Genomic DNA, 27939 nt, shown 5'->3' with positions numbered 1-27939 from the left:
ACGTCTCTTGTGTTATCTTGCGCTGTTGAGGCTGATGTTTACTCAAATATGCAAAAACTCCCTGTTTTCTCGGGTCACCCGAGTTCCCTTGAGCTGTGTCTCATGGCACGGGTGGCACTGGAGGAAGGAATTGGGAGCAAAGCTCTGGAGGTGCCCCTGTGTCCTCCTTGCAGAGCTTTGCAAGGCACACAGCCTCTGGCTGCAGCTTGAAATTTGTGGCTGGGCCTGGGTGGGATTTTCCTGCAAGGTCTGCACCTTTCTCAGTGAATGGATGCTGTGCACAGAGGGTGTTGTAACCCAGAGGTTGAAGCAGGAGGGGATGAAGCCTCAGGGAATTTTCAGTCTTTGTGTGGGTGCAGAAACACAGTGGAGGGTGCAAGGTCTGAGACTGTGGGGATACAAATCCAGGCTTTTGCCTTTTCCCTGGACCTCAGGGTGTATCTTGTGCATGTGGAGATCCCTGTGCCCATCACTGGGGCTGTTGGAGTGGCCCCTGATGCCTGGGAAGCTCCTCCTGGAGGGACAGGCAGGAACGTGCCAATGGGGAAACAGTTCTTTCCCAAAATTTTGGAGTTTGCTGGGAAAAGCAGCTGCAGGGAGGGAGGGAGGGTGAGTGCATGACTGGGATCTGGAGGGAGAAGACCTGCTTGGCCTCCCCTGGCTCACCCAGCACAGATGCCTGAGTAATTCAAAAGCAAGTGGTTTTCCTCAGAAGGGAGATTGTCCTTTGGGAATGGAGGTGCTGTTGAGAGAGGGATCAGGATCTGTCTGGAGCCAGCTCTCCTTCACCACAGAGGCTTGGAAAAATCAGCAGTGAGAAATGCCAGGACCTGGGGATGAAGTGAGGCTTGTTCTCATGGCACAGCTATTCTGGGTGGGTAAATAAGTGGTGGGGACGTGTCCCTGCCGTGTCCCTGCTGTGCCCTGGCCGTGCCCTCCGTGGGAGCACAGCACTGTTGGGCAATTCAGTCTGTGAATCCAGCACTGTCTCGTGTGCCATTCACACTTTTCCAGCTGCCATTCCCAAAAAAAGGCAGCTCTGCCAAAAATACCCATGTGGGTCGTGACCTGCTGAAGCAGGACTTTGGCTTTGGGCTCCAGTCGTGTCCAGGCAGGGCAGGCACCAGCCTGGTGTTCCCAGGGTGTGAGTGGCTGGAGGGGTGGGAGCTCTGATCCCATGGAGCCATTATTTAATTCTAGTTGAAAAAAGCATCACGAAGCTAGAATCCAATTAATTCTAACGATCCTAGAGAAAACACAGCACTTTGCTCCTGCCTTCCTCCTCTGCTGGCATAATGGTGGGTGCCTGGAAAACATCGTGCTGGACGTGATAAATATTTAACTGTGCCTCAGCAATCCATTTCCCTCCCTGGAGAGATGCTTCTCTGCTTTTCTTTTAGTGGATAATGAATCTCACTGAAGGCTGATCCTTTTATTTTTCAGCTCTGAGCTGTGGTCCAGGGATGAGCTGGAGTTTGTTTGCCCCTGTTGTTTGCAAAGGTTATTATTGCTAGAGGAAACTCATCTGTGCTTTGTAGAGCTTCCTTTGGGAGCAGCTTCCTGGTACTGCTGATTTTGTGGCCCAAAATGACACCTCTGCAGATGTGAGGCTCTGTGGGTTTTTGGACAGAAGATGGTTTTTTGCTTGTGTTGGTTAATAAGGCACAGCCTGGGCTGGCTGTTTGCTGGGGAAGGAGCTGGGAGAGGAGTTTGTGTTGGCTGGGGAAGTGATTTTACTCTGTCAACAAAAAGTTTGGGGTTTTGCTGGCATGACTCAGGATGGCTTGGGGTACATACAGAGCTGGATCTACCCGCTGCCTCTTGCTGACAAACCTCTGTAGCACAGGTCAAGTGTTAGTCAGGGATTTGGAGTGGGGGAAAGGGCAGAGAGGATTTTTTTTATGATGGAAACTGGAAGTTTCTGTTGGTTTTTTTCCACCTGGGAGATATTCCATCTCCTCACAGCCTCTTATCTGTGTGGGGGCAATGCTGCAGTGGTGCTGTGGCAGTGTTGTGAGTCCCAATGTTCTTTTTCCCCAAGAACATTGGAATTACTGGGCACAACTGCAGTGATCTTGGATGTCGTGGTGCTGCCTTGTGGCCCCAGTGGGCCTCAATTTGCCAGGAATCTGAGTGTGCTCCCTGTTTTTGGAGCTGGGACAGGGCTCCCTGTGTGCTCCTTTCTCTGCCCAGCAGAAGGCTGAAGCAGAGGTGCTGCTTTTGTGGAATGTTGTGGGTTATAGTGTGGCCAAGGGGAAGAGCAGGGTCTGGGGGTCCCAGTGGGTGGGAGAGGAAGGAAATCATTGCCTTATGCTGGGGACCTGCAGTGGGGTGAAGGTGAGGATGAGGTGGACCCTCTCCAGCACTCACTGGAGCCACAGCCTCCATCCTCTTGCCTGCACTGTGCTCAGGGAGGGCAGTGCTGAGTTGAGCTGTCCTATGCTCTAAACCTTAATTTCATCATTTCAATTGAAATGATTTTAAAACTTTTTTAAAAGATAAATTCCACTAAAAACATAACTTGAGTGTAAGAGGAGGCAGGATGAGGAGGAGACAACACTTACCAGAAGTTGTTTGTGGAGCATTCACCCTTCCTTCCTCCTCACCACCACCAAAGACAAAATCTGGGTTTGGAAAGGAAGAAACTTCCAGAGTGCTCAATAGAAGTAATTTCCCATCAGAGCCTGCTAACCTTAGCTGTGGTTTGGCACTGGGAATGTCAGACACATTTGTGTCTGGGAATGGCTTGGACCCTTTTGTCCCTGGGATCTGCCTGTTGAGCACCAAGTGTCCCTTGTCACCAGTGCTCGTCCCTGCTGCCTCCTCTCCTGTTGTGATAGTGCCTTTTAGGAAATGTAAAAACAGCTTTTAATTCTTGTATTTCGTTCCTAAAGGTCTTGGAGGTTTCTCATAAGGAATACACAAATCCCTGCAGCTGGGATAGGGCCCTGCCAGCATCACTCAGGTGGTGCCAAGAGCCACATCCTCCCTCAGCACCCATGGGTGACGGGCTTGGATGGGGCCAGCGGTGCAGGACAGAGGGACAGGAGGGGAAGAGGTTGTCCTGCAGGGCCTGGCAGGTGACAGTCATGTGTCTGACAGGTCACAAACACGCAGGGCTGGTTACGTGGATGGGCTGGGGGTGGTTCAGGGGAGGATGACGGGGTTATCTAGGGCGTGTCAGCTTGTCTGGGCTTGCAGGCCAGTTGGAAGCTGCTCTGTGGGGTGTGTGTGTGTCTGAATTCCCTCCCAGCCGGGGTCTCGTGGGGACGGCTGACGCAGCAGCCTGGCTGGGCTGCAGGGGTTGGCTGCACTGGATGTCTTCACTGTGTGAACAGCAGCTTGGAGATGGCAGCATCCCGACCCTGCACAGCTGGAGCAGATGTTCCCTCTGGCTGCACTCACCCCTCCCTGCAGGGGACTCTCTCAAGGTGGTGAAGGGCAAACACGCTGCACGATGGAGGAGTTTTTTGCTGTAGTGTGAAGATCTTGTTTTACTTGGTGTAGGAGTGGGAAAGTTGAGCCTTGAGAGGGAGATGATGAAGCAGCAAAGTGTGCAGCCCTTGGGATGGCCCCTCTGAATCAGCCCTGAGCGTTAGGGGCATGGCTGCAGGGGTGTGTTGTGCTGCAGACACGAGGATGTCTTTGCAGCTTGTCACTACAAATGACGTGGCTCCTGTGCTGAGGGCCAGATGTGCTCATGGTCAGGGCTTTTGAGGAAAGCTGCTCTGCATAGTTCAGGATCCCCAGCCACTCTGCACCGCTTGGTTTCTCTCCTGACGTGCTGCCAAGTTGCACCCGGGCCAAAGCTGAGGTGATCTCGTGCTGATACGTGGCTTTGGCTGCTCTTTGTCATCTTCCAAACACCTCTGAAAGGTGCTTGGGGGTAGGTGACAGGCCCAGCCCCACGTGCCTGTTTGTAAAACCCTCAGAAAATCTCTGCTGGCACGGGGCAGGGCGGTGTGAGACACCTCTGTGTGTGTGCACGTGTGCTCAGCTGACTCCTGAGGTTTCCCTGTCTCACCAGAACTAAAATCCTCCACCCTGTGCCAAATCCTCACCTGTTTCACCTGTGGTGCTGACTGCCACCCCTGTGGTGGTCAGAAAAACAAACAAAAAAAGATGTAATTGTGCAGAAAGAGGGGTGAAGGTGCTGGTGGGAGGTGATGCTGCTGGAGGACCAGCCTGGCCCTGACCAGCCCCTGTGCCAAGCTCTGTCTATCTCTCTTTGGCAGCACCCGTTTTCCTTAAGTCTGGAAGCAGCTCTACACTGCTTTAAGGCTGCTAAAAAGAGGGATGTGGTGGGTGTTTTAGATGATCTGCTTGTTCAGCTCCCTGTGTTTGCTCTCTGTCAGCATCTGCAGCCTGTTTCCCTCTGGTTTTTGGTTGATCCCTGCAATTGTTTGGCTGTGAGCACCAGCCAGGGCTGGGGTTGTCCTCAGAGCCAGGATACCTGCAGGGCTGTGCTGTGCTGGGGATGCCTCTTGTGCTCTGCAGACACTGCTTTCTTACCCAAGAGCAGCTTTTTGCAGGTATTAATTACGCCTGTCCCTGCCTGGTTTCTTGAAGGGTGATGAGAGTGAAGCGAGGGCTGGAGGAGGTGCCTCCAGAAATAACCAAGCAGAAATTGTGGGTGAATTTCTAATTCTTATCAGCCTTGTGTGTGCTGTGCTGAGGTACTTGAAAACCACTCAGCCTTTCCTCCAGCAGCTCCCCTGTAGGTGTGATTTCTTTGTGTACATTCCAGGCAGCTGCGAGAGCTCACCCTTAATTTTGGATCCACAAAGGGTTTTGTGTTCAGTAACTGTGGGTTTCCCCACGGGGCTTTACAGCCTCAGCTCAGTGAGGGAAACCGTGTGTAACCATCCCAGGGACAGGAGCCAGGGTGTGTTTGCCTTGATGTCAGACAGGTTTGATGTTTCACACGTCTCCTTCCAGCTCCTCTCCACGCGTCACCCTGCAGGGAGAGCGCTGCTCCTTTCCCCAGAACACGGATGTGACGCTCGCTCTTCTCAGAGAGAGAAAGGGGATTCTTAAAAATTGATTTTTGTCTTACTTAAATGGAAATGGTTCTTGGAAGCCCTGAATGTGCCCCAAGACAGCTGCAGGCTGAGCTGAGCTGAGTCACTGCGAGCTCTTGAGCTGGGATGTGAGCCGGATGCGTCGGGACCAGCCCGGCTGTGGGGACCTCTGCCTTCCTGGGGTGGAGAGGCAGCTCTGTAATCTGCCTTTACTGGGAAAAACCTGCAACTCTCACTTCCCTGAACACTGGAAAAGGTGCAGTGTGACAGGTGGATATGAGAGAGTGACAGAAGGAGGGGGAAGAAGATCAATCCCACCCAGAGGAGCAGCTGTGTCCTTCCTGCCGGGGCCACGTAGGACCACGGTGACAAAACACCGCTGAGCTGTGGGCACGTTTCCTGTGGAGCCCCTGCTTTTCCTCATCATAAATCAAAACTGCCCTGTGGGTAGTGGGCAAATCCACCAGAAAATAAATATTTTCCCCACACAGGCTTGATAGAGCCTTAGATAAGAGCCTGTGGAGAGGAGAGAGTGCAGGGTGGTGCTGGGCAGTGGGGCTGGCAGTGTGCTGGTGGTCCAGCCTTTCTCTGGAGGGCATTTTTAAAGCTTTGCAGCAGGGAGTGTGAGGGAACAGAGCAGAAAGTTCTCAGTGGTTTCTCACGGACCAGCTGGACATGGATTTGTTGTGGGAATGTGGATGTGGTCTGTCCTCTGGGGAAGAGGAACAGTGGTGGGAGGGAGAGCAGCAGGTACATGGTGTGGTTAATGCCAGGAAAAGAGGCTGCAGGTCCAGCTTGCTGGGGCTGAGCTCTTCCTTTGTATTTGTGTCCCCTGCCAGGTTCCCTGTAGCACAGAAGGGATGGCACCAAAAAGAGCAAAAATTGGGTGTAGGACAGCAAGAAATGTATGGATTTGTACTGCAGCACTTGCCTGCTGCTTTGTGTAAGCACCCTGCTCCAGATGAAATAATCTAAGGTTTTCTCTGCTCCTGCATCCTAGAGATGTGGTGCTGGAGGTCAGAATCTTTCCTCTGAAGATGCACGGGCTTTGTCCCCATGAGCTGTGGTGGCATCCCAGGTCCCTAGGGAATAATGTCACAAATGAACCCTCTGAGCAGCTGCTTGGCCTGTTCCCAGTGCAGACACTGCTCTTGAATGTCCTGCCTGAAGCCTGTGGGCCAGGGAAGCACCTGGGTTGGTCTCTTGTTCCTGCCTCTCTCCCAGAGCAGGCAGCTGTGAACATGCAGAGGGGTTTTTTCCCCTCCATAAATTCCATTTTCGTAGCAGGTGCCTGGTCTCTTACATCATTTGCAGAGATGACATCACTGTGTCCCTGCCCAAAGCAAATTAGAGGGAGGATGGTAGAAATCTTCTTTTCCCCTCATTTTTCATTTTTTAAGAAACAGGGAGGGGAATACTTTGCTCTCTTGATAAGTTTACAAGGACACCTGGAAGTACTTGAACGATGCCAGTTTAGGTAGAAAAAATGTCGCTTGATGCTGGAGTTGAGTTACTGCTGACAATTACAAAGTCAAACTTCCCTTTCCCACTGTGCCTCCTGTCAAGCTGATCTATTCCAAGGACAGTTTGAGTTTTCTCTCCCATCAGGAAACTGTCACTAGCCAGCCACATCAATTCCAAGCAGATTTTATTTTTTCATGGCTTAGCCTGTGGAGTGAGAAATCAAAGGAAGGAGTGATGCTGGTACCTGCTGGCAAGGAGATGGGTACAGGTGATGATGCTTCTGCCTTCTTTTCTTCTATTTTTTTTTCCTAGCATGTTCTTTGCTTTTCTCTAAGCATTGTCTCCTTTGTCTTCCCCTGACAATTCCAGGGCATCAAGGATTCCTTACAGATCTTTGTCTCATGACAAAGCTGAGCTTTGAAGAGGTGCAGCCTCAGCCACTGCTTTTTTTTTGGGGGGGGGGGAAATCCATTTGGAGCGAAGGATGCAAAGGAGGCAGTGTCCATCCCAGAGGATGCTCTGCCTGCAGCCCAGCTCCATGCCTGCCCCACACGGGTGCCCCTGTGACTGTCACCAGCTTTGCACTGGAGTTTTGCACAAGCTCTGGGCGTCTATGTGGCGTGTCCTGTAATGTCACCGTGTGAGCGTCGGCTGGACGGGGCTCCTCATCTTCCTGAGGGGAGCCTGGCCCCTGCTCACGTGTGGGTTCCATTGTCACAGGGCTGGGCGAGAGCAGGCTGACACATGGTGACAAAATCAAACGTTTTTTCCAGCCCTCGAGGTTGTGCAGGTAACCTAAAAATACATCTGGAATGTGGCTGGGTGGCGACATCCTCCCGGGGCTGCCCCGGTGTTATCTGGCCGCTGCACAGAGCCCGGGTGTGGCTGTGAGCCCCAGAGGTGGCCCTGCCACTGCCTCTGGTTGTCACCGACTGTGGCTGAAGTGCCCATCCCCAAACTCCTCGCTGGGCACGGGGAGGTCACATCCTTCTCCCGTGCCCAGTGTCACCCAGAGCCGGTGGCGCTGTGGCTGTGACATCCTGGAGTCCCTTGAGGTGCAATGATTGATTGTCCCCAACCATGGACGATCTCGTGCCCCATGCAAGGGGATGAGAAAGATAACACTGTTCCCTTTCCAGCTGGATTCAGTTCAAAGGCTCATTTTAAAACAATTTCCAGCCTGTGTGTCCCGTGCATGGCTCGGGCACGTGGGGCTTTCCCGTGGGACGTGTGCCTTGTGGAAAGGCGAGTGTGTCCCGGATTGGGGCAGTGCAGCCCTGCAGCCTTGACCAGGGAAGGCTGGAGGGCATCAGGCAGGGTGGTGCTGGGATGGGGCTTGTCTCTGACCAGAGGGAATGAAATATTCCATGAAAATCACACTGTCCCCATGTGGGACACAGCAGCTCTACTTACAGGACAGGTGAGGTCATTAATTGTGTTGGTGTATCCCAAACAAGCCTTTAGAAAGCTCCTTTCCAGCCCCAAAAGGGACACTTCTGCTGCTCATGGCAAAGCAGCTCGTCCCCTCTCCCCTCCCTGGCTGTGATGGTGACCCAGCCTTAACTGAAGTGGCCTCGGGAGGGGCTGTGTGTCCACAGGGGAAGGGTGGGGAGAGGGGCCCAGTGTTGGCAGGGCACTGTTTGAGCTCATTGCTGTTTTTGAGGGTGTGCTCTTCCCCTTATTCAAGCCAGACCCCTGGCAGGAGGCTGCTGGGTGGGTTGGGAGCCATCCTTGTCCCTGGCTCTGCCCTGGCATAGCTAACCCTGTTCCAGTGCCTGAATTCTCCCCAGGGTTTGCTCGCCTGTTATGGGGTGACATCCCTGGTGGGGAGGCTTTGTTAACACCAGTGAAACACCTGATGCTTTTTGTTCCCCTGGGATTACCTGTGCCCTATAAAGGACTGGATAATTTCTGGCAGACGGTGTGCATCTTTCCAGGCCTGGCTATTCCAGCAAACTTTTGAAAGAGTTCCCAAAAGCGAGACTTGAAAGGATGGTTGGGTTTGTTTTTGTTTCGTCTCTCTTTTTTTTTTTTTTCCCTTGTTTGTTTATTTTTAAGATGCTTTTGAGATGTCGGGAAGCTCCTCTTTACACCACCCCTGGTCCTCGGGCGCTGAAACCCAACGGGACAAATTCAAAGGAAATCTTGTTTCCCATCCCACCTGCTGGGTTAGGGACTTTCTGCTCCAAAGCAGCTCTGACTCTGTGGGTGTCTGTAAAGATCCTGGAGTGTCTGGGTGAGAGGGAATTAGCTGTTAATGGAGTTAGTGAGGGGAAGGCAGCACAGCACTGCTCTCCCCAGCAGTGCTGGGGACGGGTGCTGGTGGCTCCCAGTGCCATCTGCAGGAGCAGCTCCTGCGTCAGCATCCTTGATGTGCTGATGATCTGTGCCTGAAACTATACCCTGGGAGTGGAAATGAGCCTGAGAAAATACCTTCTGCAGTCCTTCTGGGGCTTACATAAACACTATTTAAAATTAGAGCCACTCATTATGTTGGTATGTGCGTTTACCTTGACCTCTGACTTTTCAGCCTGCAAATGTGCCTGGTCCGGCACAGCCTGGAGTTGGGGGAGAGCTCGGGAGCAAAGCACTGGCAGATTTGCTATAATTAGTTTAAGGTAAAGAATCTGGTACAGTATCTCCCCTCCAGGCTGACAGGGAAATTGAAAACAAAACTGCAGCCTGTCAGAGCTGAGCCTGGCTTTGATCAGGAACATCAGCAGCAGCTTCTGCTGGAGTGGTTTTGAGGGAAAGGGGAAGAGCAGCAATACTTGGCCATGGCTTTTCTTGCACGTGCTTGCAGAGAAATGAATGCTTTTATTTTCCCTCTCTCCCTTGCCATTTCCCATCCAAGTGCACACAGCAATTTATATTTTGCTACCAGAGATGCCATCTCGGTTGTCACCCTGGAATAGCTGCTGAGCTCCGTGCTGGCATTGTCACGGAACACTATTTCTACTATTTGTTGTGGTAATAGTCGTTAGTGGCAGAGCAATTACCGTGTCACCTGCAGCACAACAAAATGTGACCTCTTTCCATCCCAGCACCCCAACCAGCGAGCCTGGGCTCCCCTTGGCTGTGCTGGTTCTGGAGCGAGGGTCGCTCCGGTGGGATGCCCTGGCCTGTAGGGAATGGTTGGGATTTGTGGGAAGAGTTGTTGTCCCACCGGGATGCGCTGTAGCAATCCAGCGCTTCAGCAGCTCCCGGAGCTGGACTTGGCTCCCCACCAGTTTCCTGTTGACGTCACCTGCTATTTCTCCTCTGCACTTTTTACAACTGTTGAGCTTTCCAGGGTAATCGGAGCCCAGTGCGGCCAACCTCGGCAGCTGCCGATGAGGGAACGCGGCTCTACCTTCCCCGATCCCCCCCGCCTGCCGCCGCTGCTGCTCCCAGCCTCGGGCACCCCTGGGATCCGGGGGCACCCGGCGAGCAGGGCTCTGTGCAGCCGCTGGGTGCTCGGGGCAATGCATTCCCACTGAAAAGAGTCATCGGCGGTGCTTGCAAAGAAGTGCCGTGAGCTGGATCCTGCGGGAATTCTTTTTTTTTTTTTTTTTTTTCCCCTCCCTCCTCCAGTCCGCCCCCATCCCTCTCTTCTGCCAGGCTTGCCGGGGCTGCTCTTCATTTCTGGGAAACCATGGACAAGAAGCAAGGTAGATGTTGCAATTTCCAAAACACGTGCTGGGGGTGAGCAAAGGGCTGGTTTTGGTGCTAAAAAGGGGCTGTGTAACTTTTCTGGGGTCAATCCATGCAGTTTTGTTTCTCCTGGCTTGGGCAGGGGGGTCGGTCTATGCAGCTGGGGATCTATTTTTAAAGCACTGGAAAAGTTGCATTTCGTGGGGTTAAAACTCTGCCGTCTTAATTGTAAAAAAAAAAAAAAAAAAAAAAGAATCAAACCCAGCATGTCTGAAGGAAAATATGCAGCGGGTAAAGCTGGCTTCTGGCTCCGGTTTGAGTCGCATTCCTGGGACGCAGGGTTTTCCAGCAGCTCTTGGAGGTTGTGCCCTGCCTGTTGCATGGAAAGGTGGGTGCCCAGCAGTGGGGAGCTCTGATTCAGCCCAGGCTGAGGGGCTGCTCTGGGGCTGCAAGGGGCTTTTTGTGCAGCCTGGTTCTTTCCTGCTGCTGCCTGGCGGTTTTGCAGAAGTGACCCGCGGGAGCCCCTCTGCAGCACGACGATGAGTGATGGCTCTGGGCAGGTTGAGGGCCCTTTTTCCACTTCCATGGATAGCTTTTTCCACTCCCAACAGTGGAAAACAGCACGAAGTGTGCCTGTGAGGAGCTGGCTTATGACCAAGCACCCAAATTCCCCTCTCTGCTCTGCACCCTGCCTCCTATTTCTTTTTTTTTTTTCTTTTTGGTTTGTTTTTCCTTGGTGCTTTTTTGTTCCAGCACTTTCTTTGCAGCAGGGCTGGGATCCACCCTCCAGCCTTCTGCCCTATCCGTGGCATTTGACTCTCCTCCTTGGATCGAGGGGAATGGGGATGCATCCAAAACATTTCCCCCAGCACTAACAAAGCAGAGCAGCCTCCCGTGCCCAGGACTTCACCTGAGGCTGCAACCAGAGCCCCGGGGAGGCAGTGCTGAGGTTTAATTTCAAAGGTCGACTCAGGCAAATAGTTTTATTTGCAGTTCTTTAGATTGTCCTGTTCATTTCTCTCCGCCCACGCCAGCGGAGTGGGAAGGAAAAACCTCCCACGGAGAGGTGCAGCTTAGTAGGGCTGAAGTTGGTGGTGGCAAAAATGAGGATTCTGGTGTTGAATTAGGCAGTTCTAGGAAATGTCTGGCGGTTCTTAACTGGTGGTGGCTATAGCATGAGAAAATATCTCGTTGGGTTTTTTTTTTTTCTTGAGGAGGAAATGGTTCCTTTCTTAGCATAAAGGATGCAGTTACGTGCCTGCAGCATCACGTGGGTTGCAATTTCATCCGCACCAGGAACTTCTGTCAGCTAATTTTCCCCTGCCTGGGTGCAGGGCACTGTGCTGTGTGTGTCCATGGCTGGCAGCCCTTTCCTGTGCCCGGAATGGTGCCCTGCCATCCCGTGGGCTCAGGGCTGCCAGCAGAGCCCTGGAACCTTGCAGGGATAACCAGGACATGTCCCCAGCTCGCCTTGTCCTGCTGCTGCCTTTTGGCCTTTGCAGAGGGATCTCTTGAGGGGAGCTTGTGCTTGCAGACACCCCTCTTGCAAGAGCCCAGTGCCCTGGGAAACCTGGAGCGTTTCCAGGATTTTTCAGGTGACATAAGCAGTTGTGCACATTCTGGCAATTCCTCCTGCACCGAGCCTGCCGGGATCCCAAATGTGGGAGGGATTGTGCTGGGTCTCAAGTGCCAGGGACTCTCCAGTGGGAAGGAGCTGACAGCAGCTGCCTGCGGGGGCTGAAGGCAGAAGCTGCCCTGCCACTGAAGGGCTTGAATTGCAGGGTCATGTCATGCCCGTGCCACTGCCTTTCTGCTTCTGGTTTTTCCCCCTGTTTTTGTTCCTTTCCCTGGTTTTTCCTGCACTCTCATTCATGCTGAACAGGGGACGGGCTCTCCTTTGGGAGAGGCACTGTTGCCACAAGCAGTAGGAGAAGCTTGCAGCAAGGAGTAGTTCAGGGCAGCCTTTGGGAGCTGGAAATCTCGTGTCAAATTTTAGGAGAGCTGTAACAAACAAATCCAGCCTCTGCCTCAGCTCCTCGGCTGCAGGGCAGCATCTTGGGTGATTTTATTCCTGCAGGTATGGGCTGAGCTGGGTTTTTTGCCCTTCACAGGTGGCTCAGGCAGAGCCTGGGAGTGGTGGTGTAATACCTCCAGTTTTATCAGTGCTTTTTCATGTTGGAGCTAGGAAATACTTTTTGGGGCTAAACAGGACAGGCTGGGAAGGTGATGGTTGCTGACTCTGCCTCTGTGAAGTCAAGGGTGGTAGTTTGGGAGTACAGGCAAATGTGCAGGGTGCCTGTGGCAGCAGAGTTCATGGCCAGTGCACATCAGAAGTCTCTCCTGTACGGAGCAGGGAGTTTGGCACAGGGAATCTCTTGCTGCCCTGCAAACCCTGCGAGGTTGGGCTCCACTGGACAAGGCACCCTGTGATTCCCAGCCCCACACTGGGTGCCCAGAAGGGCTGAGGAAGGGCTGATCCACCCTGCAGAAGGCCTGGCTTGGGTGCCTGTGGACCCTGCTCCTGCCCTGTGAGTCACGGCCGCGGTGCCAGGGAGCTGCTGGTGGCACAGAAGGCGCTTTGTGCTGGCTCTGCGGGGTTACTATGGCAATTGGGGAGAGGGAGAGCAAACAGATGGAGCAGAATCCCAGCCAGCATGGGGGGATGTCAGGGCTTGGTGTAGAGGTGTGGCTGGTAACTGCTGGGGGGCCTGTGTGTGGAGCAGAGACCAGTCTGAGTTTGGGAGCAGGTCCTGGGGGTGAAACGCTCAGCACGGAGCCAAATCCATCGCCTGGGATAGGATGGGTGCCCACAGCAAGCTCCCCAACTTGCCTGAGTGCAGAAGGACTCAGGGGACCCCAGTTTCTGGATTCTGTTGTTGGCTTCCCACACTGGGTAGCGAGAGGCTGGCAGGGGGAAGGGGAGGCATTTCTGAACCCACAACAAGACAACATCTTTCCCTTGGCTCCGCTTTGCGTCTGCTCCCGTCGTTACTCAACTGGGTATTTGCAAAGTGCCATCAGTGGGTGTGTGGGGCTGCTCGTGGTACCCCTTCCAGCCCTGCTGGGTGGGTGATGGGGAAGGGAAACTCTGCAGGCTCACAAATTAGAGCTTGTGATTGCTCTGACGTGCTCAGGTGGTTTCCATCCAAGCGGGATCGGTTGGGGTGGAGTGGCTCGTTGGCTGGTTTCACTGAGCTGGAAGTTCACATCATGGAAACTGTGCTGGTCTTGGAGCTCATGGCTCAGCTCTGATGCAGGAAAAGTGACAGATAAGGTGGGGGTGTGGACTGATGAGTGCTGATTCCCTCAGCACGGAGGGATGCTGCTGGTTGGGACCTTTGCAGTGTGCTGCAGACCAGCTCTAACCCACAACCTCGGTGAGGTTTGCATTTGGGGAAGGACAAGGCAGGAGAAGCGAGTCCCTGGCACCTGTTTTGTCTTGGAGCTGGCAGGGCACAGGGCTGAGGGCTGTCAGTGCTGGGCACACGTTGGGCACGTGTCACCCTTCTGTCCTGCTGCAGCTGCAGTAGCTCTTGCACGGTGCTGCTGAAATTCCAGCTCCTCGCTCTCCCCTCCCTTCCCTGGCAGCCTTTGGAGTGCTGGACTTTGTCCACGTTCCTGCTGCTGGCAGCCAGGCAGGTAGGAGCTGTTTTGAAAGGCTGTCCAAGGCCACGCTGAGCTGTCTGCTCACCTTGATACCCCTTCTAATGGATCTTCTGGCTCTGTGCAGCCACAGCACCTTTAGCTGCAAAGTGCAGCTGCTCCCTTGTCTCTCCTGGGGGGATCAGGACCTCGATGCTCTCAGCTGCTGCACTTTCAGCCCCTTGGGGTCCGTTTATTTTCCCAGGGAGCTGAGTTTATTTTCCTGCAGGTTTCTGGCCTGTCCTGGCCCTGCCTGAGCCCCGTTTCCCTCTGCAGCAGTGGGTGTTGTTACCTCAGGACTGTTTGGAGTTGGGAGGAGGAGGACAAGAGCATCCTCTTGCCAGTCACTCCTGATGCCTTGTCCTGGTGCCTCAGCCTGTGCAAGCCCAGATCTGTCAGGGGTTCACTGCTGGCTCTCAGTTTTGACAGCTCATGTCTGTTTTTTCCCTGTTTTCCATTTGTTGTGGATGGGGTGTTCCCTCTCCTGCTGGGACTCCTTGCTTCTGCTGGATGTCTCGTGGGCAGTGCCCTCCATGCCAGATCCAGCTCTGGCTCTTCCCAGGAAGGCCAGGCCAGGCTGGAGCCCTGGGGGTCACGGGGCCTCTGGACAGGGAATGTTTTTTGGGAGCCCTGCACATCACTAATGGCGTGGGGACCTCTTGTGGCTGGAGAAACGGGGATGGGGCCAGGCTTGGCTGCACTCCCAAAGCCCGGCTGCCTCCCTCTCCTGGCTCCATGAGCCATGAGGGGTACAGGGCTGCTCTCTGGTCTGGCTGGAGCATGAAGGCTGAGCTGGTGTCTCGTTTTTCTCTTTCAGATTCCAAAGGATCCTTGGAGCCACACAAACCAGGTCAGTGCCCAGCAGAAACTGCAGCTTTCACCCCAGACAGGGTTTAAATCCCAAAGAGAGGGGATTGTTAATGGCCATGAAGGGTAAAGAGCACTGCTGGGGTTCAGTGCTTGGCTGCATCACCTGGAAAATGATCTGTTAGTGCACCCTTGGCTATTTCTACAGAGCAATGTTCAATAGTGTCATTGAGACCCACTTGTGCTCTGGCTCTTGCCTGAAATTTTGGGCAAGCAGTCACTGTGACCTTCTTGGCGTTTTGCTGACCACAATGAGGGGTCCAAGCCCTGCATTCCTTGCCTTATGGCTGCTGGGAAGAGGGTGCTTGAGGGAAAAAAATCCATTTGCTCACGAGTGCATCTTCTCTTCCAGTGAAAGGCAAGAAGAAACGGGATCTGAGGATAACATGTGTCCCCATCAAACCACCCGTTGCCAACACAACGTGAGTATCTCTGCTGCTTAAAGAGGTTCTCCAGAGCTGGATTTGGCACTTCCTCGAGGGGAATGGCCTGTGAGGACTTCCCAAAATCAGCATAGTTATTCTTTTCTCTTAAGCTGTGGCTCTTGGGTGATGAGAAGGAATTTCATGTGTGTGCAGACATGAGCACAGCGTGTGTCTCCCTGGGAGGTGCCTGTTTGATAGGAAATGTCCTAAAGGCAAAGACTCAGAATCCTCTGGGGAGCTCTCCTCAGTCTTTCTGCCATGGCTCTGCCTGTGCCAGAGGGCAGAGAGGTGGAGAGAGAGTGAATCTGCCTGAGGGAAGAAGAGGGAACAATTTTAGTGCAGGGGAAGAGAAGAGGTGGTGGTAGCTGGACCGCGACGGGAGCCAGAGGCACAAGGGCTGGGGAGTGTTTTACATGACCTGAGTATCAGGTTTAGTTTGAGTTGTTTGCTCCTTACCCTGCTCCAGGGAGGACACAGGCATCTTGCACTGTTGTGCTGTTGGGTGCTGGGGTCAGTGCCCAGCAGTATCTCAGGGCACTGGAATTTCTCCCTGCCCTGTTTGCTTCGAGCTGCTGATGCTTGTTATTCCGTGGGGGAGAGCCCAGGGTAGCAGAGCTTGGTTTGACAAAGAGCAGATGGCTGAAATTCCACCTCCATGGTGCTCTTCCAAAACACTTCAGGCATCGCCACTGCTGAGCCTTATTTGCTCCAGAAACCTGTTCTAGAGAACTCTCCCAGCTCCAGGAGAGCAGTGAAGTCCCCAAAAGAGAAATATCACTGCTGAAAACCCCATGTAGAAAGGGGGAGGCAGGGGAGCTCCCCCAGTGATGCTGTGCAGCCTCGCACAGCCCTGCCCTGCGTGTCACAACCACCTCCTTCCCCCACGGGCACATTTGTCTCTGCTCCTGCCAGAGTTTGAATTTCCCCTGGAGAAGGCCTCATGCTGGAGTCTGCAGGGCTTTGCATGCCCAGAGGCTGGTGCAGGCTGTCCACAGCTCCTTTTCTCCCTGCTTTTCAAGCTGCAGTGCAAATATTTGCGCAGTGCAAGGCTTTTGCTCAGAGCCCAAAGTACTTCCTTGAAGCTGGAGGCTGCTCTGATGGGAACTGAGACTGAACCTGTTGGGCAATCCCTGCTCCTCGAAGCTCCCAGGGGATGGGGAGAGCCCAGAAGGGAGCACGAGGGCCAGAACATTTACGGTGCCTCTAAAAGCACCACGCTGCCCAGAATGGGAAGTGGGCAGCAATAAGGAAAAAAAAAGCCATAAAGGACAACTTTCACCTGCCTGGTGAGGTGCAAAGGGTGACACCGAAGCGCTGCGTGCTCTGCCTGCCTGGAGCAGGCAGCAGAGTGTACACAAATGACTCACGGGGGAGGAATTACCTGTTGTTCCCTCGCGTGCGTTTCGGGCTCTCCGTGGCTGCGCTGTTACAACACCTGCCTGTCAAAACATGACAGCTGAGCTGCTCTGCCACAGAAACGTCTGATCCCGCTGCTCGGGGCTCCTGGGGCTCCTCTGCTGAGCAGGAATGGTTTCACAGCAGGCTGGTTTGGTGCATGTCTCACCTGGCTGGCTCCCCGGGGTTCTCGTGGGTGTGGGGTGAGGCGTTACTGGCACGATTTAAAGCGTTTTGTGGGTGTCTGGAGGGGACTGGTTGGAACCTACAAGGAGGCATGGGGAGGGGGGAAGCAGCAGCTGAAAGTGCTCAAAGGAATGTGAAACCTGGCTCTGGCCAAGAGGGTGAGTGAAGCTGGGCTTCCTCCTGACTCTGTCTCTTTTCTTGCAGGCCCCCGAGGAACTTGGACTCCAGGGCGTTCATTACAATTGGAGATAAAGTACGTGTCAGTGGGGTTTCTTTTTCTGTTTGCTTCCAGTTTCCTTTTCCCTGGGCATAGAGAGCTCTGTGGGATTGTGCCTTGCAAGCTGTCAGATCAGGAGTGCAGCCTCATGGGATACAACTTTCAATCTAAACCATTCTAGGATGATCCAACCCATCTGTCCTAAATGAGAGCAGCCTCACCAAGCCCACAGACTGCCCCTAACAAAGTCCCTTTATCCTGCCCACCCACAGGTCTGTGTTGCTGCCTGAGGCCCAGGAGAAGCTGGGCACAAAGTTCCTCTCTGGTTCTCCAAAGTCTTTCCTAGTGACCTGATGAAAAACACTGCTAGAAATAGCCACCGTCTCTCTTTTATTTCATTCTCTTGTTATGGGTTCTCTTGGGGCTGCAGAAGCTGTTTGCAAATGAGCTAAAAATACCCTGCATTGGATCAGCCCTATATCTAGACCCTTCCAGGCTGGGAGGTGGCTTGGCTGATGGGATCTGGGTCCCTTGGCCTCAGTACAAGGATCAGGATTGAGGAGAGGAAGCTTTGGCTGGATCCAAGGAACAATCCTGCTGCCTGTGCTGTTTTCTGGGCCTGGTGTTGTGTGTAGCCAGAACTCTGGGAGGGATGCTCCCTGTGACAGCCTGGGCACTGTGTGTGCAAGGGGACAGTGCTGCAGCTTAGGGAAACCTCTCTGGAGTCACTTCCTTGCCTGCTGCAGTGTTTGCAGGAAGGGTCTGGTCCGGGGATTTTGCAGTGACACGATGGAAAGGAGGACTTGGGTGGAATTCCAGCCTCAGGAATGGGGCTGGGTGGTGACCTCTGGTCCACGGGATCTGCACAGGCCAGGCTGTGCATCCCATTGTCCTGGGAGGGAAGGAGGGTGCATCCATCACCTCTTGTTGCTGGGCAAGGCAGCGCTGGTTCCTGGAGTGTGCTGGGAACCGCCAGCTCCTGGGGAAGCCTCGGGGCAAATGCCAGGAAAGGAAAAACACAATGACCTGGAACAACTGCAGAACACGTGTCCAAAAAGCACCACCAGGCCCTCCCTGGAGGCCCCTGCGAGCCCACACTGCTGCTGCTCTGCCAGCTGCCCGTGGTGGCAGGTCAGACGTGTCCCCTCAGCCCTGCTCTCCTCATTTGAGGATCCCTGTCCTGCCCAGGAAAGGGCCGGCACCTTCCTGTGCTGGGCAGAGCATAGCTCAGCGCTGAGCTCAGCACAGCCCTCCCTGCCACATCTGGAATCCACAGCCACATCTGGCTGGAGCCAGGGCTGGCAGGAAGGTCCTGGTGGCTGAGGGGACAGTGCTGAGGGGACAGTGCTGGCCAGGGCAGCCCCATGTCCCAGCCTGGCCCCTCCAGGCCGTTTCCTCTTTCCCTGCTCCGGGCGTGGCTCCGTATCCGGGGCTGTGCCCTGCCTGTTCCCCACCCTCGCCGCCTCTGTGGGGCACTTTGGCATCCTGGTATTATTTTCGTTCCCTGAGACCGGAGGAAAACTGGAGGCTGGGATAAAGCCCGGCTAAAAGGAGGCCTGTGACTTATTAGCAGCGATGAATGCAGCGTCCAAAAATAGCCCAGTGTCTCACTGGTGCCCTGCCCAGCAGAGCCAGCAATTACAGGGGAACGTGGCTTGAGGGAAACTTTGTTTGTGGCTGTGCAGGAGCTCGCTGGCTCCCTGCTGTGTCAGCCACTCCTGGGCTGAGCACTGGCCATGGTTTTTTCCCAGCTTGAAGCAACACTTAGTTGTTTTCTTGGTGTTAACTCAGGTTTTACCTTGCTGGCAGCTTTTTGGTGGTAGGAGGTGTTGAAAGCAGGTAAAATGTGTTTGAACTCACTGATAATTAGAGATGGAGTTGCTGTGTGCATCCCTTCTGAGAGAGGCTTTGCACAGGCAGTGTTAGACACACAGAGATATATTTGTGACTGATGATTTTTGGGATGTGGGGAGAGGTGAGGGATCCCTGGCTGCACACAGGGGCTTGGAGCTGTGGTGGAGGCTCCTGGCTGCTGCCCATGTTGGCACAAGAGCTTTTAAAATCCTGCAAACTGCAGAAATACCCTTGTGTGGGTAATTCCCCACAGGCAGGGAGGCACCAGCCTTTGGTGCCCTTGCTAGTGGCTTAAAGGATGAAAGTCCTGATCTCCAGCTGCAGAGGGGGAATTAAATGAACCCTGGTGAGTGTGGGGTGAGAGGGTTTGGGCTGTGATTCAGCAGAGCCAAAAACACCCCCAAATCCTCTCAGAGTGTGATACCTCTGTAGGTACCACTGCTCGAAATGCTGTGCACGAACGCGCTCAAGTCTTTGCTGATGTCCTTGTTGATAAATGTGCTCGTCCCTGATGCCATTTTGTCCTCTCTCCCTGCAGAACTTCGAGGTGGAGGCCGATGACCTGGTGGCCATCTCGGAGCTGGGCCGTGGTGCCTACGGCGTGGTGGAGAAGGTGCGGCACGCGCAGAGCGGCACCATCATGGCCGTGAAGGTGAGGACACCTGGGGTGGGAGCACAGGAGCTGCTGAGCTCCGCTGGTTGTGGCAAAACAGGCACAGCCCTGCCTGGGTTTGGTGTTCCCGGTGTGGTTTGGCTGGTGAGGGGTCTGTGCTGATTGGGGGGATCGATGACAGGCTTGGGGATCCAGGGTTGGTGCCTGCAGTGCAAGGCTGGGGTGTCAGAGTGCCTGGACTCTGCTGGGCTGGCCCTGCCTCACTGCAGAGCGTGCCAAGGCTTTGGCATTCGTTAAGGTTTTGTCTGGCAGAGGCAATTTGGGCGTCTCCTCCTGGGTGCTGCTGGCTGCAGAGTAAGGATAAAACGCCCTGGCAGCCCCAGAACTGCAGGTCCTGAGTCAGGCTGGGGGTGATGGTGTTACCCCACCTCACACCTTACACCAAACCCTTGTTCTTTTGTGTTTGTCTCAGAGGATTCGAGCCACTGTGAACACCCAGGAGCAGAAGAGGTTGTTGATGGACCTGGACATCTCCATGAGGACAGTGGACTGCTTCTACACTGTCACCTTCTACGGAGCCCTCTTCCGTGAGGTACTGACCTGGGGGCACTGGAGGCACCAAACTGTCCCCAAACACCTCTGTGTTCTTCACCCCAGCTCCTTACCTCCCTGGCATTTCCAGGGAATTCCCTCTCACCTGCTTTCTCTCCGTCCTCAGGGTGACGTGTGGATCTGCATGGAACTCATGGACACCTCCCTAGATAAATTCTACAAGAAAGTACTGGAGAAGAAGAAAACCATCCCTGAAGACATTTTGGGGAAGATGGCTGTGTCTGTGAGTGGCTCGTGGGTTCTTGGATGGGTTTGTGCATGCCCTGAGCCTGCTGGAGGCCTCTCCTGAGGCCTGTGGTGTGTTTGTAGGGAGAGGCTGCTGCTGTGTGTGACTGATGGGTGCTTTTTCACTCTGTTTGTCCCCAGATTGTACGAGCTCTGGAGCACCTGCACAGTAAACTGTCTGTAATCCATAGAGGTAAATGCTGGATGGGGTTAGTGGAGTGTGGCTGGACATCCAACCTTGAAATAAGCCTGGGGGGGCTCCTTTCCAGGTGTGCTGTGCTGCTCTGGGATGGCTCAGGTGGAATCTGCTGGTGCTTAGGACTGTGGTGAACAGATCTGGATGCTTGTTCCTGAGATGCTTCCCTTTTTGCAGGGTGTTGTTCTCTTCCTCCTTTCCAGATAAAGGGTTGAATTTAACAACAGAATTCCTCACTACCTGTATTTTATGAGCATCTCTGTCCCTCTTGGATACAGAAGTGCCTTGAAGGCAGCTCTTGAAGATAAAATCCCCAAATCCTCCTGGCTGGGTAGTTTTAGCAAAGTGAGGGCTGAAGGAGACCTTACAAAATCACAGATGGGAATTGTAATACCCAGCTCTTGCTCTCCATCCTGGTGAAGTCCCTTGTGTAGTTGTAGACAGATCTGGATGTGCACAAGACAAACTGTCCTGAAGCTTTGGTAGAGCTGTGCTTTTAAGGCTATGCTGGGCACATAAATCTCTCCTAAGGAGCTGAGGATGAACTCCTCAACATTTTATTTCAACCTTTTGACTTGCCTGGTTAGAGAGGGGACTTGTTCTCCCTAAAGGACATGGTTGTAGTTTACCTGTGAATGATTTTTACTGCAGTAAGACTGGTGGGGTTTTGCCTCCCTCCCCTTGTGCTGGGGCCTGCCTGGTCCCTCCCAGGCCTGCCTGTTTTGCCTCAGACTCTTCCATACCCCTGCAAATGCCCAATTTGCTCTCTTGCATTTCCTCCTAGACGTGAAACCTTCCAACGTGCTGATCAACAAGGAGGGCCACGTGAAGATGTGTGACTTTGGGATCAGTGGTTACTTGGTGGACTCTGTTGCCAAGACCATGGATGCTGGCTGCAAACCCTACATGGCTGTAAGTGCAACCCTGTGCAGCCTCAGCCCTGACTGTAAGAGGCTGCTGCTTAGAAATGAGTCTGTGCCACCTCCACCCTGAGATAAAAGCCACTCAAGGGTGCTCTGGTCTCCCTGACTCAGCAGAGCCTCCCTTTAAGCCCAGCTCTGTGTGTTAATCCCGCAGTGACTCTCCCTCTACCCCTTCCCATTTGCAGAAGGATGCAAAACTGGCTGGTGCTGCTTGTGGCACTGCTCCTTGTTGGATAGAAAGCGCTGAGGCTTTTCTTGGCAGGATTGTTTAGTTTCACCCTCAAGCCAGTGTGAATTTCCCTTTGCCATCTGTGGCATCCGTGTGTAGGGAAGCGTGTGCTCCTGAGGCAGGGATCCTGCAGGTCTCACTCTTCTGCAAAGAGGGAGAGTTGATGTGAGATGTGTGGAGCAAGATGTGCCTTTCATCAGAGCTAGATTTAACCTCAGACCCTCCCTCCCTGGGGACAGGAGCCAGGGAAATCCACCCAGCCTGGCTTTTTTTGCTCTGTGGCGTTTGCACTGGGAAAGCAGGAGTGCTGACATCTCCCATTTTGTTTTCACAGCCAGAAAGAATAAACCCTGAGCTGAACCAGAAGGGCTACAACGTGAAGTCGGATGTGTGGAGCCTTGGGATCACAATGGTAACACCAAGGGCTGGGATCTGTGTGTGCAGCCCTGGGGCTGGGCTGGGGTTTGGGCAGTGGGGCTGTGCCCTGCTGTGGGCAGTGGCAGCTGGGTGGGTGCCCATCAAACAGGACTCAATTTGAGCATCACAGCTCAGGGCAGTGAGGTTGATCACCCAGGGAATTCAGGCTCCCAGAGGACAATATCAGGATGACAATGAGTATCCACGCTGAGTGTCCAAAATTCTGGCTTTGAATTGCTCTGCAGCTCCCTGCCTGCTGGCTGGGGGGTGGTCAGTGGTGCTCAGCCTTCCTGCTTCATCCCCCCCATGTCACCAGAGCCTTGCAGGGGATTCCAGTCCTGCTGCAGTGAGAGCTGCTGTGTGTGGTTTGCAGCAAATCCTGCCTGCGGGGTAGCTCAGAGCAGCCAACAGGAAGGGGAAATGCTTTCAGTTCCAAAATTGCAGCTGCTCTGGATGGTTTATCTGCCTCCTGCAAGAAACAGATCTTGCAGAAAGCAGCTGAGATCCTCTGGCGCCAGTGGACAAAGGAAATCCCAGCTGTTGCCTCCAAGGGATGCTGCCTGAGAAACAGCTCCTGCTTTCCAGGAGACTCTCTTTGAGGGTAGATTATTTTCAGGAATTTTTCCTGTGCCCTCTTAGCCGTGGCTTTTGTTTTGGGGGCTGCATCCCTGTGTTTGTGCACGCTGTGTGTTGGCAAATATTCCCTCTTCCCCAGCGTGGTCTCATGTACTGAGCCAAACCCAAGCCCCTCTCCCTGGTGTCCCCGTGCCAGTGCAGGGACTGGAAATGTCATCAGCTCTGAGCTGCAGGAAGCTGTGGGACAGGAGACTCTGAGTGATGGAATATCCAAACCTTTCCAAAGCTGGAAGGGAGAGAGGACCTTGCTGAAAGCTGGCCAGCCTGCAGCTGAATGGAGCCCCAGAATGTTTGGTTCCCTCTCGTGTCTTCCTCCTGGGCTGGCTTACTGGGGTTTTTTTGTTTTATTTTCTTTATGAAGGGGTTGGATTGATTTCAGACCAGACAGTTTGTGGGCCATTGAGTTGCAGGGCTATTCCAGGCCTTCCTGGGCTGGTGGCTTCATTCAGGTTTGCAGCAGCAGCAACTGAGCTCCCCTGACCTGATGCAGAAGCAGGGCTCTGTCCCAGTCTCTGTCCTTTCAGATTTGTTATTCCTCCCATCCCATCACGCCCTGCCAGGCAGGTCTCAAGGTTCTGTGTCCCATTTTGAGACAGGAACTGATCCTTGGCATGAGGAGACTGCCCAGGAGCTGTGACAGACTTTTTCCTGCTTAAATGAGGGATGGAGCAGAGGTGACTTGTAGGAAGAACCCAGTAATTGAGGTGGTTTTGGCAAAATGATGTTCTAGCACTTAATTTTCCTTGGGCTTGTGGATTTTTTGTGTGTTTAGCTCATGCAGTGCCATGCCAAGGCCCAGAGGCTGCCTTAGGGCCAGCAGAGCACTTTGGAAGCCAGTGCAGAAACTGTGTGCTGTTATTATTATCTTTCTAAATAATCCCATTTTACATATCTTTTGTGACTTCCTGTAAGTGCATTAATATGCTGAACCAGCCTGAAAAGGAAGTATTTTTGGCCTCTGGGTCTTTGTATTTAGAGAAAAAAAAAAGAAAAAGTGGTCTGACCCAAATTTAAAGTGGTTTCTAAGGAAAAGAGGGTTTTCCTTTGAATCTGAGCTGGCTGAGCGTGGTGGGGTTGTGCTTGGTGTGTGTGTGATGATGCTCTGCCTCCCTCCCCAGATTGAGCTGGCCATCCTCCGCTTCCCCTACGAGTCCTGGGGGACGCCCTTCCAGCAGCTCAAGCAGGTGGTGGAGGAGCCCTCGCCCCAGCTGCCCCCTGAGCGCTTCTCCAAGGAGTTTGTGGACTTCACAGCACAGTGGTGAGGCTCCAGCAGGGACTGCTGGCTCTGCCAGCCTGGCTGGGGAGGAGCCCTGGTCTGTGGGGCTGGGTTTGCTGTCCTTTGGGAGCCCTTTTCTGCCCTCCTCGCTGTACCTGGTGCTCAGCGTGGCAGGAAGCGCTGCCCAAACTGGTTTTACTCTCAGCCTGACTCACCCAGGCTGGCTGGAAGGTGCAGAGGTTTCTCTTCCCCTTTTCCTGTCACTGCTGCTGAAATGTTGGTGTTTTCTGGCAAAGTGGCAGTGAAACCAGAACGAAGCCCTGGCAGCCTCTGGGTGAAAGCTGCTTTGTGGTTTTGTGGGAAGCTGCTCCCCCAGGGTGTCCCCTGTTCCCTGGGTGCTGCCTGGAGCTGCCAGGCAAAGGCAAGTTCACCCTGCAGGTGCTGGGAAACGAAATCGTCTCCTTCCCAGTTTTCTGTCTGTGTGGAGCACACTGCAGAGCTACTTGCCTTGTGCTTTGTGTGGCCAAACACTGAGTTGTCCTTCCCCAGTCACCTGCTTTGCTGGGGGTTCAAACCTCCTCAGCCAAGCAGGGAGAGAGGGATGGGTGCAGCCCACGGGAAGCATTTCATGTTGGGTGGGAAGGGGACATCCCCCTGTGACAGACCAGCAAAAGAAAAATATCCTACAGACTTTCTCTCCCATTTATTTTTTCCTCCCAGCTTAAGGAAGAACCCAGCTGAGCGAATGAACTATTTAGAACTTATGGTAAGTGCTGAGCTGTTTCTGCAGGCCTTTATTCCCAATTTTGAAACTCAAATCAGTGGTCCAGGAGGGGAATGGGACAACATGTGGGTGATTTTTCAGGCACGGAGAGGGATGGGTGTAGTGTGTCAGAGGTGAAAGGCTGTGTTGATTTCATGGGTGTTAAGGTCAGGGTTTCCAGGTGTTTTCTTCCTCTGTCCCATCTGCTCTTGGAGAGTTTAGACCTTGAATGGTGGTGGGGTGTCCTGCTGGGGCTGAAATGCCAAAGTTCATGTTTTACCTGAGGAATGGTGCCCATGGGAGTCTGGGGAGGAGCTTGGAGTCCACTTCCAGCTCTGTGACATCCCCCGGGGTCTGTGCTTGGCCTTGCTGTCAGCCTCTGAATGTTTTTTTGAAGTTTTCTTTGCTCTCCTTGGCAGGAACACCCTTTCTTTACCTTGCACGACACCAAAGAGACTGACATGGCCTCCTTCGTGACAGAGATCCTCGGGGAGGACTCCTAACTCCCCCCTGCCAGCTCCCTGCATCCCTCCATCCATCCCAGCTTCCCCGCAGGACAGCGAGCCAGGACTCGAGTTCAAGGTGGTTTGCACAAATCACAAATCGAACCTCCCCGGCCTGGGGGCACCTCCGGCCCCATCCGGCCTCGAAATCTCTTTTCTCACTCTGCCTTGAGGAAAAAAATCCCCCAGGAGGAGCCTTTTGAAGCCAACACCTTCCCAGCTAAGCCAAGGACTCTGAAGGCTCAGGAGATCCCGGGAGAGGGGCAGTGCCTGGGCAGGCAGAGGGTGCCAGAGGCTGCCTGCCCTCCCCAGTACCCAGTGCACAGCACAGGAGTTGTGTTTCTTTGCTGCCAGGGGAAGACACAGAGAATCAGTGCTGCTGTGCTTCTCCCATTCCTCTGCTGCCTGCCCAAAGCCCTTCCCTGTGCTCTGGTCTCACTCACCTTCCCTCTGTGCCTGGCTCTGTGCCCCCAGGAGCCCTCACAGCTTTAGGGGCTCCCTGGGCTGCTGCTCACACCAGAGGCTGTTTCAATGCCTGGCTCCACACCTTAAGGATCCTTTGAGGCAGCACCAGCCTCTCCCTCCATCAACGCTGCTCCCTTGAAGGAAAGGGGGTGGAAAAGGCATTTTTCCACAGCCCCACCATGACACGAGCTGCAGCCCACCCAGGATCCATCCCTTCCTTCCCTCGTGGGCACAGGGTGATGAGATACAGCAGGTGCCCCGTGCTGCCCTGGCTGGGAGGACACGTCCCTGCTCCGGGCAGTGTCCCCACCCTCCCTGGCTCCCCGAGGGGACGCTGCTCCCTCTGCTCTGCAGCCTGGAGCTGATGCCAGACCTCTCACTGTGACACCCGCTCCTTCCAGAGGCCCAGCTCGCACCCCTCGTGTCCCCAGCTGTCCCCAACCCCTGCGGGTGCCAGTGAGAGCCAAACCCCAGTGACTGGCCCGGGGCTGCCCGCAGTTGTACATTTGATGTCTATATATAATGGACTTTGTAACGCGTTTCCTTAGGTCTGATCTAACTCGCTATAAATTAAAGCCCTTCTGTGTGGGAGGGAGGAGGAGCAGTTCCTTCTCTGCTGACAAATCCACTGTGAAAACCTGATGTGTTTCCCCGTGCTCCCAGCCCCAGGAGCCAGGGGAGCAGGAGGGGTTTCTGGCTTCTACTGTACATGATCACAGAGAAATGCACCGGCTGTGGATTTTGTTGTTTTTTTAAATAATTGAGTTTTTCCGAAGGATTTTTTTTTTCCTTTTCTAATATATATTTGTGTGTGTGTATGTGTGCTCTCTATATATTATATATTTTTAAATCAATGATGAATGTGTGGATGTCTATGTGGCCAGCAGATCTGGCGTAATAACATTTTTCTGGCTAAATTTGGGCAGGTGGGGAAGGGGTCACTAGAAAACACTCTAGCCTAAGATTACTTTCTTTCTTTCTTTTTTAAAGAAATGCATCTATTTTTTAACTGAATCTTTAAAAAATGTTATTCCTGAAATTCATGCCCTGGAGGCCTGGATTTCAGGGTGAATTTCCAGTGTTCAGGGTCCCCCTCAATGAAGAATGATGTCTCCTTAAATTCATTATCCCCCCTCCTGCAGTCCAGGGTTTGATGAAGTGCTGGGGACCCCCTGCCTGGGAACTGGGGGTGCTCCACACCATCTATCCCCACGAGCTGCTTCTGGGAAAGCTGCCTTGGGGCAAATGGTTTTCAGTCACTTTTCCCTGTGCCATCCCTCTGATCCCCTCCCTGAGTCAACAAACCCTGAGGGAGCCAGCCCAGGTGGAGCTGCACAAGCCCTGTTCAGCTTTGGTTTGACCCTGACCCCCCAGCCCACCTCTGGATGGAAAATAAGGAAGTGATTGATGCTCTCCATGTCTCCCTCCTCCTCATCCTGCTCTGCAAACCACCCAAAACTCACCTGTACCTGCTTGGTTTGACAGCTTTGCTGCTGAGATGTACAATTGTATTCTTTTTTCATAGTTGGTTACTTTGGATTATTTTTGTTTTGAGTTGAGCTTTTGGGTTTTCTCCCTTCTCTCTTTGTTTAAACCCTTTTCCCCTTCCTTTAACTCACCCTTTTTTGGTGCTTTGGGGAATGGTGTTAAATTTTTTTATTATTTTGCATGCTTTTTATTTTTATTTTTTTCCTGCATTTCTCCTCCTGGAGAAAGTCCTGATTTCTGTATTTTGGGACAAGGGAGCATCTGCCCTTTCAAACAGAGGGGAGATGGCTCTGGGGTGGGCTTGGGCCCCTGTGGATGAGCTGAGGCTTTGCTGAGGAGGCAAACACACCCCACCTCCCTGTGCCATCTCCAGTGCTTCATTCAGCACAGGTCTTACCTGTCCAAATCCTGTCCCTTTTCCCCTCCCTGCTTCCCTGTCCCACCGTGTTCCCTCTGCTGTGGCAGTTCCCTGGGGAGAACCAGCTTGGCTTTAAGGTGGGTGAGGATTTTGACTCGCATGAGAAGCCCCTCTCCCCTTGTACTTTTGGGAATGGTCTGTACCCTTCAACCCCCGTCCTTGATTCTAATAAAATTCACCCTCAAACCTGCTGCTTTGTCTCCTCTTGTTGCTGTTTGGGCATCAGCTGAGGGCTGTTTGGGGCAGCAGCTTGGACAGGGATCCTGTTTTCTCCTTATATTGGGGGTGATGCTGCTGGGGGTGATGATTTGGGGATTGTACGGGATGGGATCCCTGGAGCAGCTCCCGTGGGACTGAGGGAGCAGCACCCCGGGACGTGATCCTGCTCCTCCTGTCCTTCGGTGATGCTGCTTCCAGTCCGGGGCTTCGGAGCTCAAGGGACGCTCGGAGCTTCCCCCGGGAGCGCTGCCAGGCCCTGCCCGGGGTTCCGCTGCTCTTGCAGAAGGGCACCGGGGTGGGTTTAGGGCAGGG

The 27939-nt window shown here is 53.6% G+C and overlaps 1 protein-coding gene across 2 annotated transcripts in view; it reads left to right on the top strand.

Annotated features, from left to right (window-relative positions):
* MAP2K3 (mitogen-activated protein kinase kinase 3) overlaps positions 1-27598 on the top strand; it is a 29811-nt gene extending 2213 nt beyond the window's left edge. Inside the window, exons 1-13 of one of the 2 annotated variants that reach the window (XM_063414197.1) lie at positions 9745-10135; positions 14578-14610; positions 14980-15049; positions 16838-16886; positions 19243-19356; positions 19790-19909; positions 20036-20152; positions 20296-20347; positions 21135-21262; positions 21837-21914; positions 23674-23813; positions 24492-24537; positions 24954-27598. In XM_063414197.1, coding sequence (XP_063270267.1) covers positions 10120-10135; positions 14578-14610; positions 14980-15049; positions 16838-16886; positions 19243-19356; positions 19790-19909; positions 20036-20152; positions 20296-20347; positions 21135-21262; positions 21837-21914; positions 23674-23813; positions 24492-24537; positions 24954-25037 — 1047 coding nt within the window. In that variant the 5' untranslated portion in view covers positions 9745-10119 and the 3' untranslated portion in view covers positions 25038-27598. Of the gene's footprint in view, positions 1-9744; positions 10136-14577; positions 14611-14979; positions 15050-16837; positions 16887-19242; positions 19357-19789; positions 19910-20035; positions 20153-20295; positions 20348-21134; positions 21263-21836; positions 21915-23673; positions 23814-24491; positions 24538-24953 lie in introns of those variants that run through there. The other variant, XM_063414195.1, reaches the window with a different exon arrangement.
* The last annotated feature ends 341 nt before the right edge of the window (positions 27599-27939 follow it).

This window comes from Prinia subflava, chromosome 17 (genome assembly GCF_021018805.1).
Source record: "Prinia subflava isolate CZ2003 ecotype Zambia chromosome 17, Cam_Psub_1.2, whole genome shotgun sequence".
Classification (NCBI taxonomy): domain Eukaryota; kingdom Metazoa; phylum Chordata; class Aves; order Passeriformes; family Cisticolidae; genus Prinia; species Prinia subflava.
Note: the sequence above shows the minus strand (reverse complement) of the source record. Positions and strands in the feature narration are given on the sequence as shown.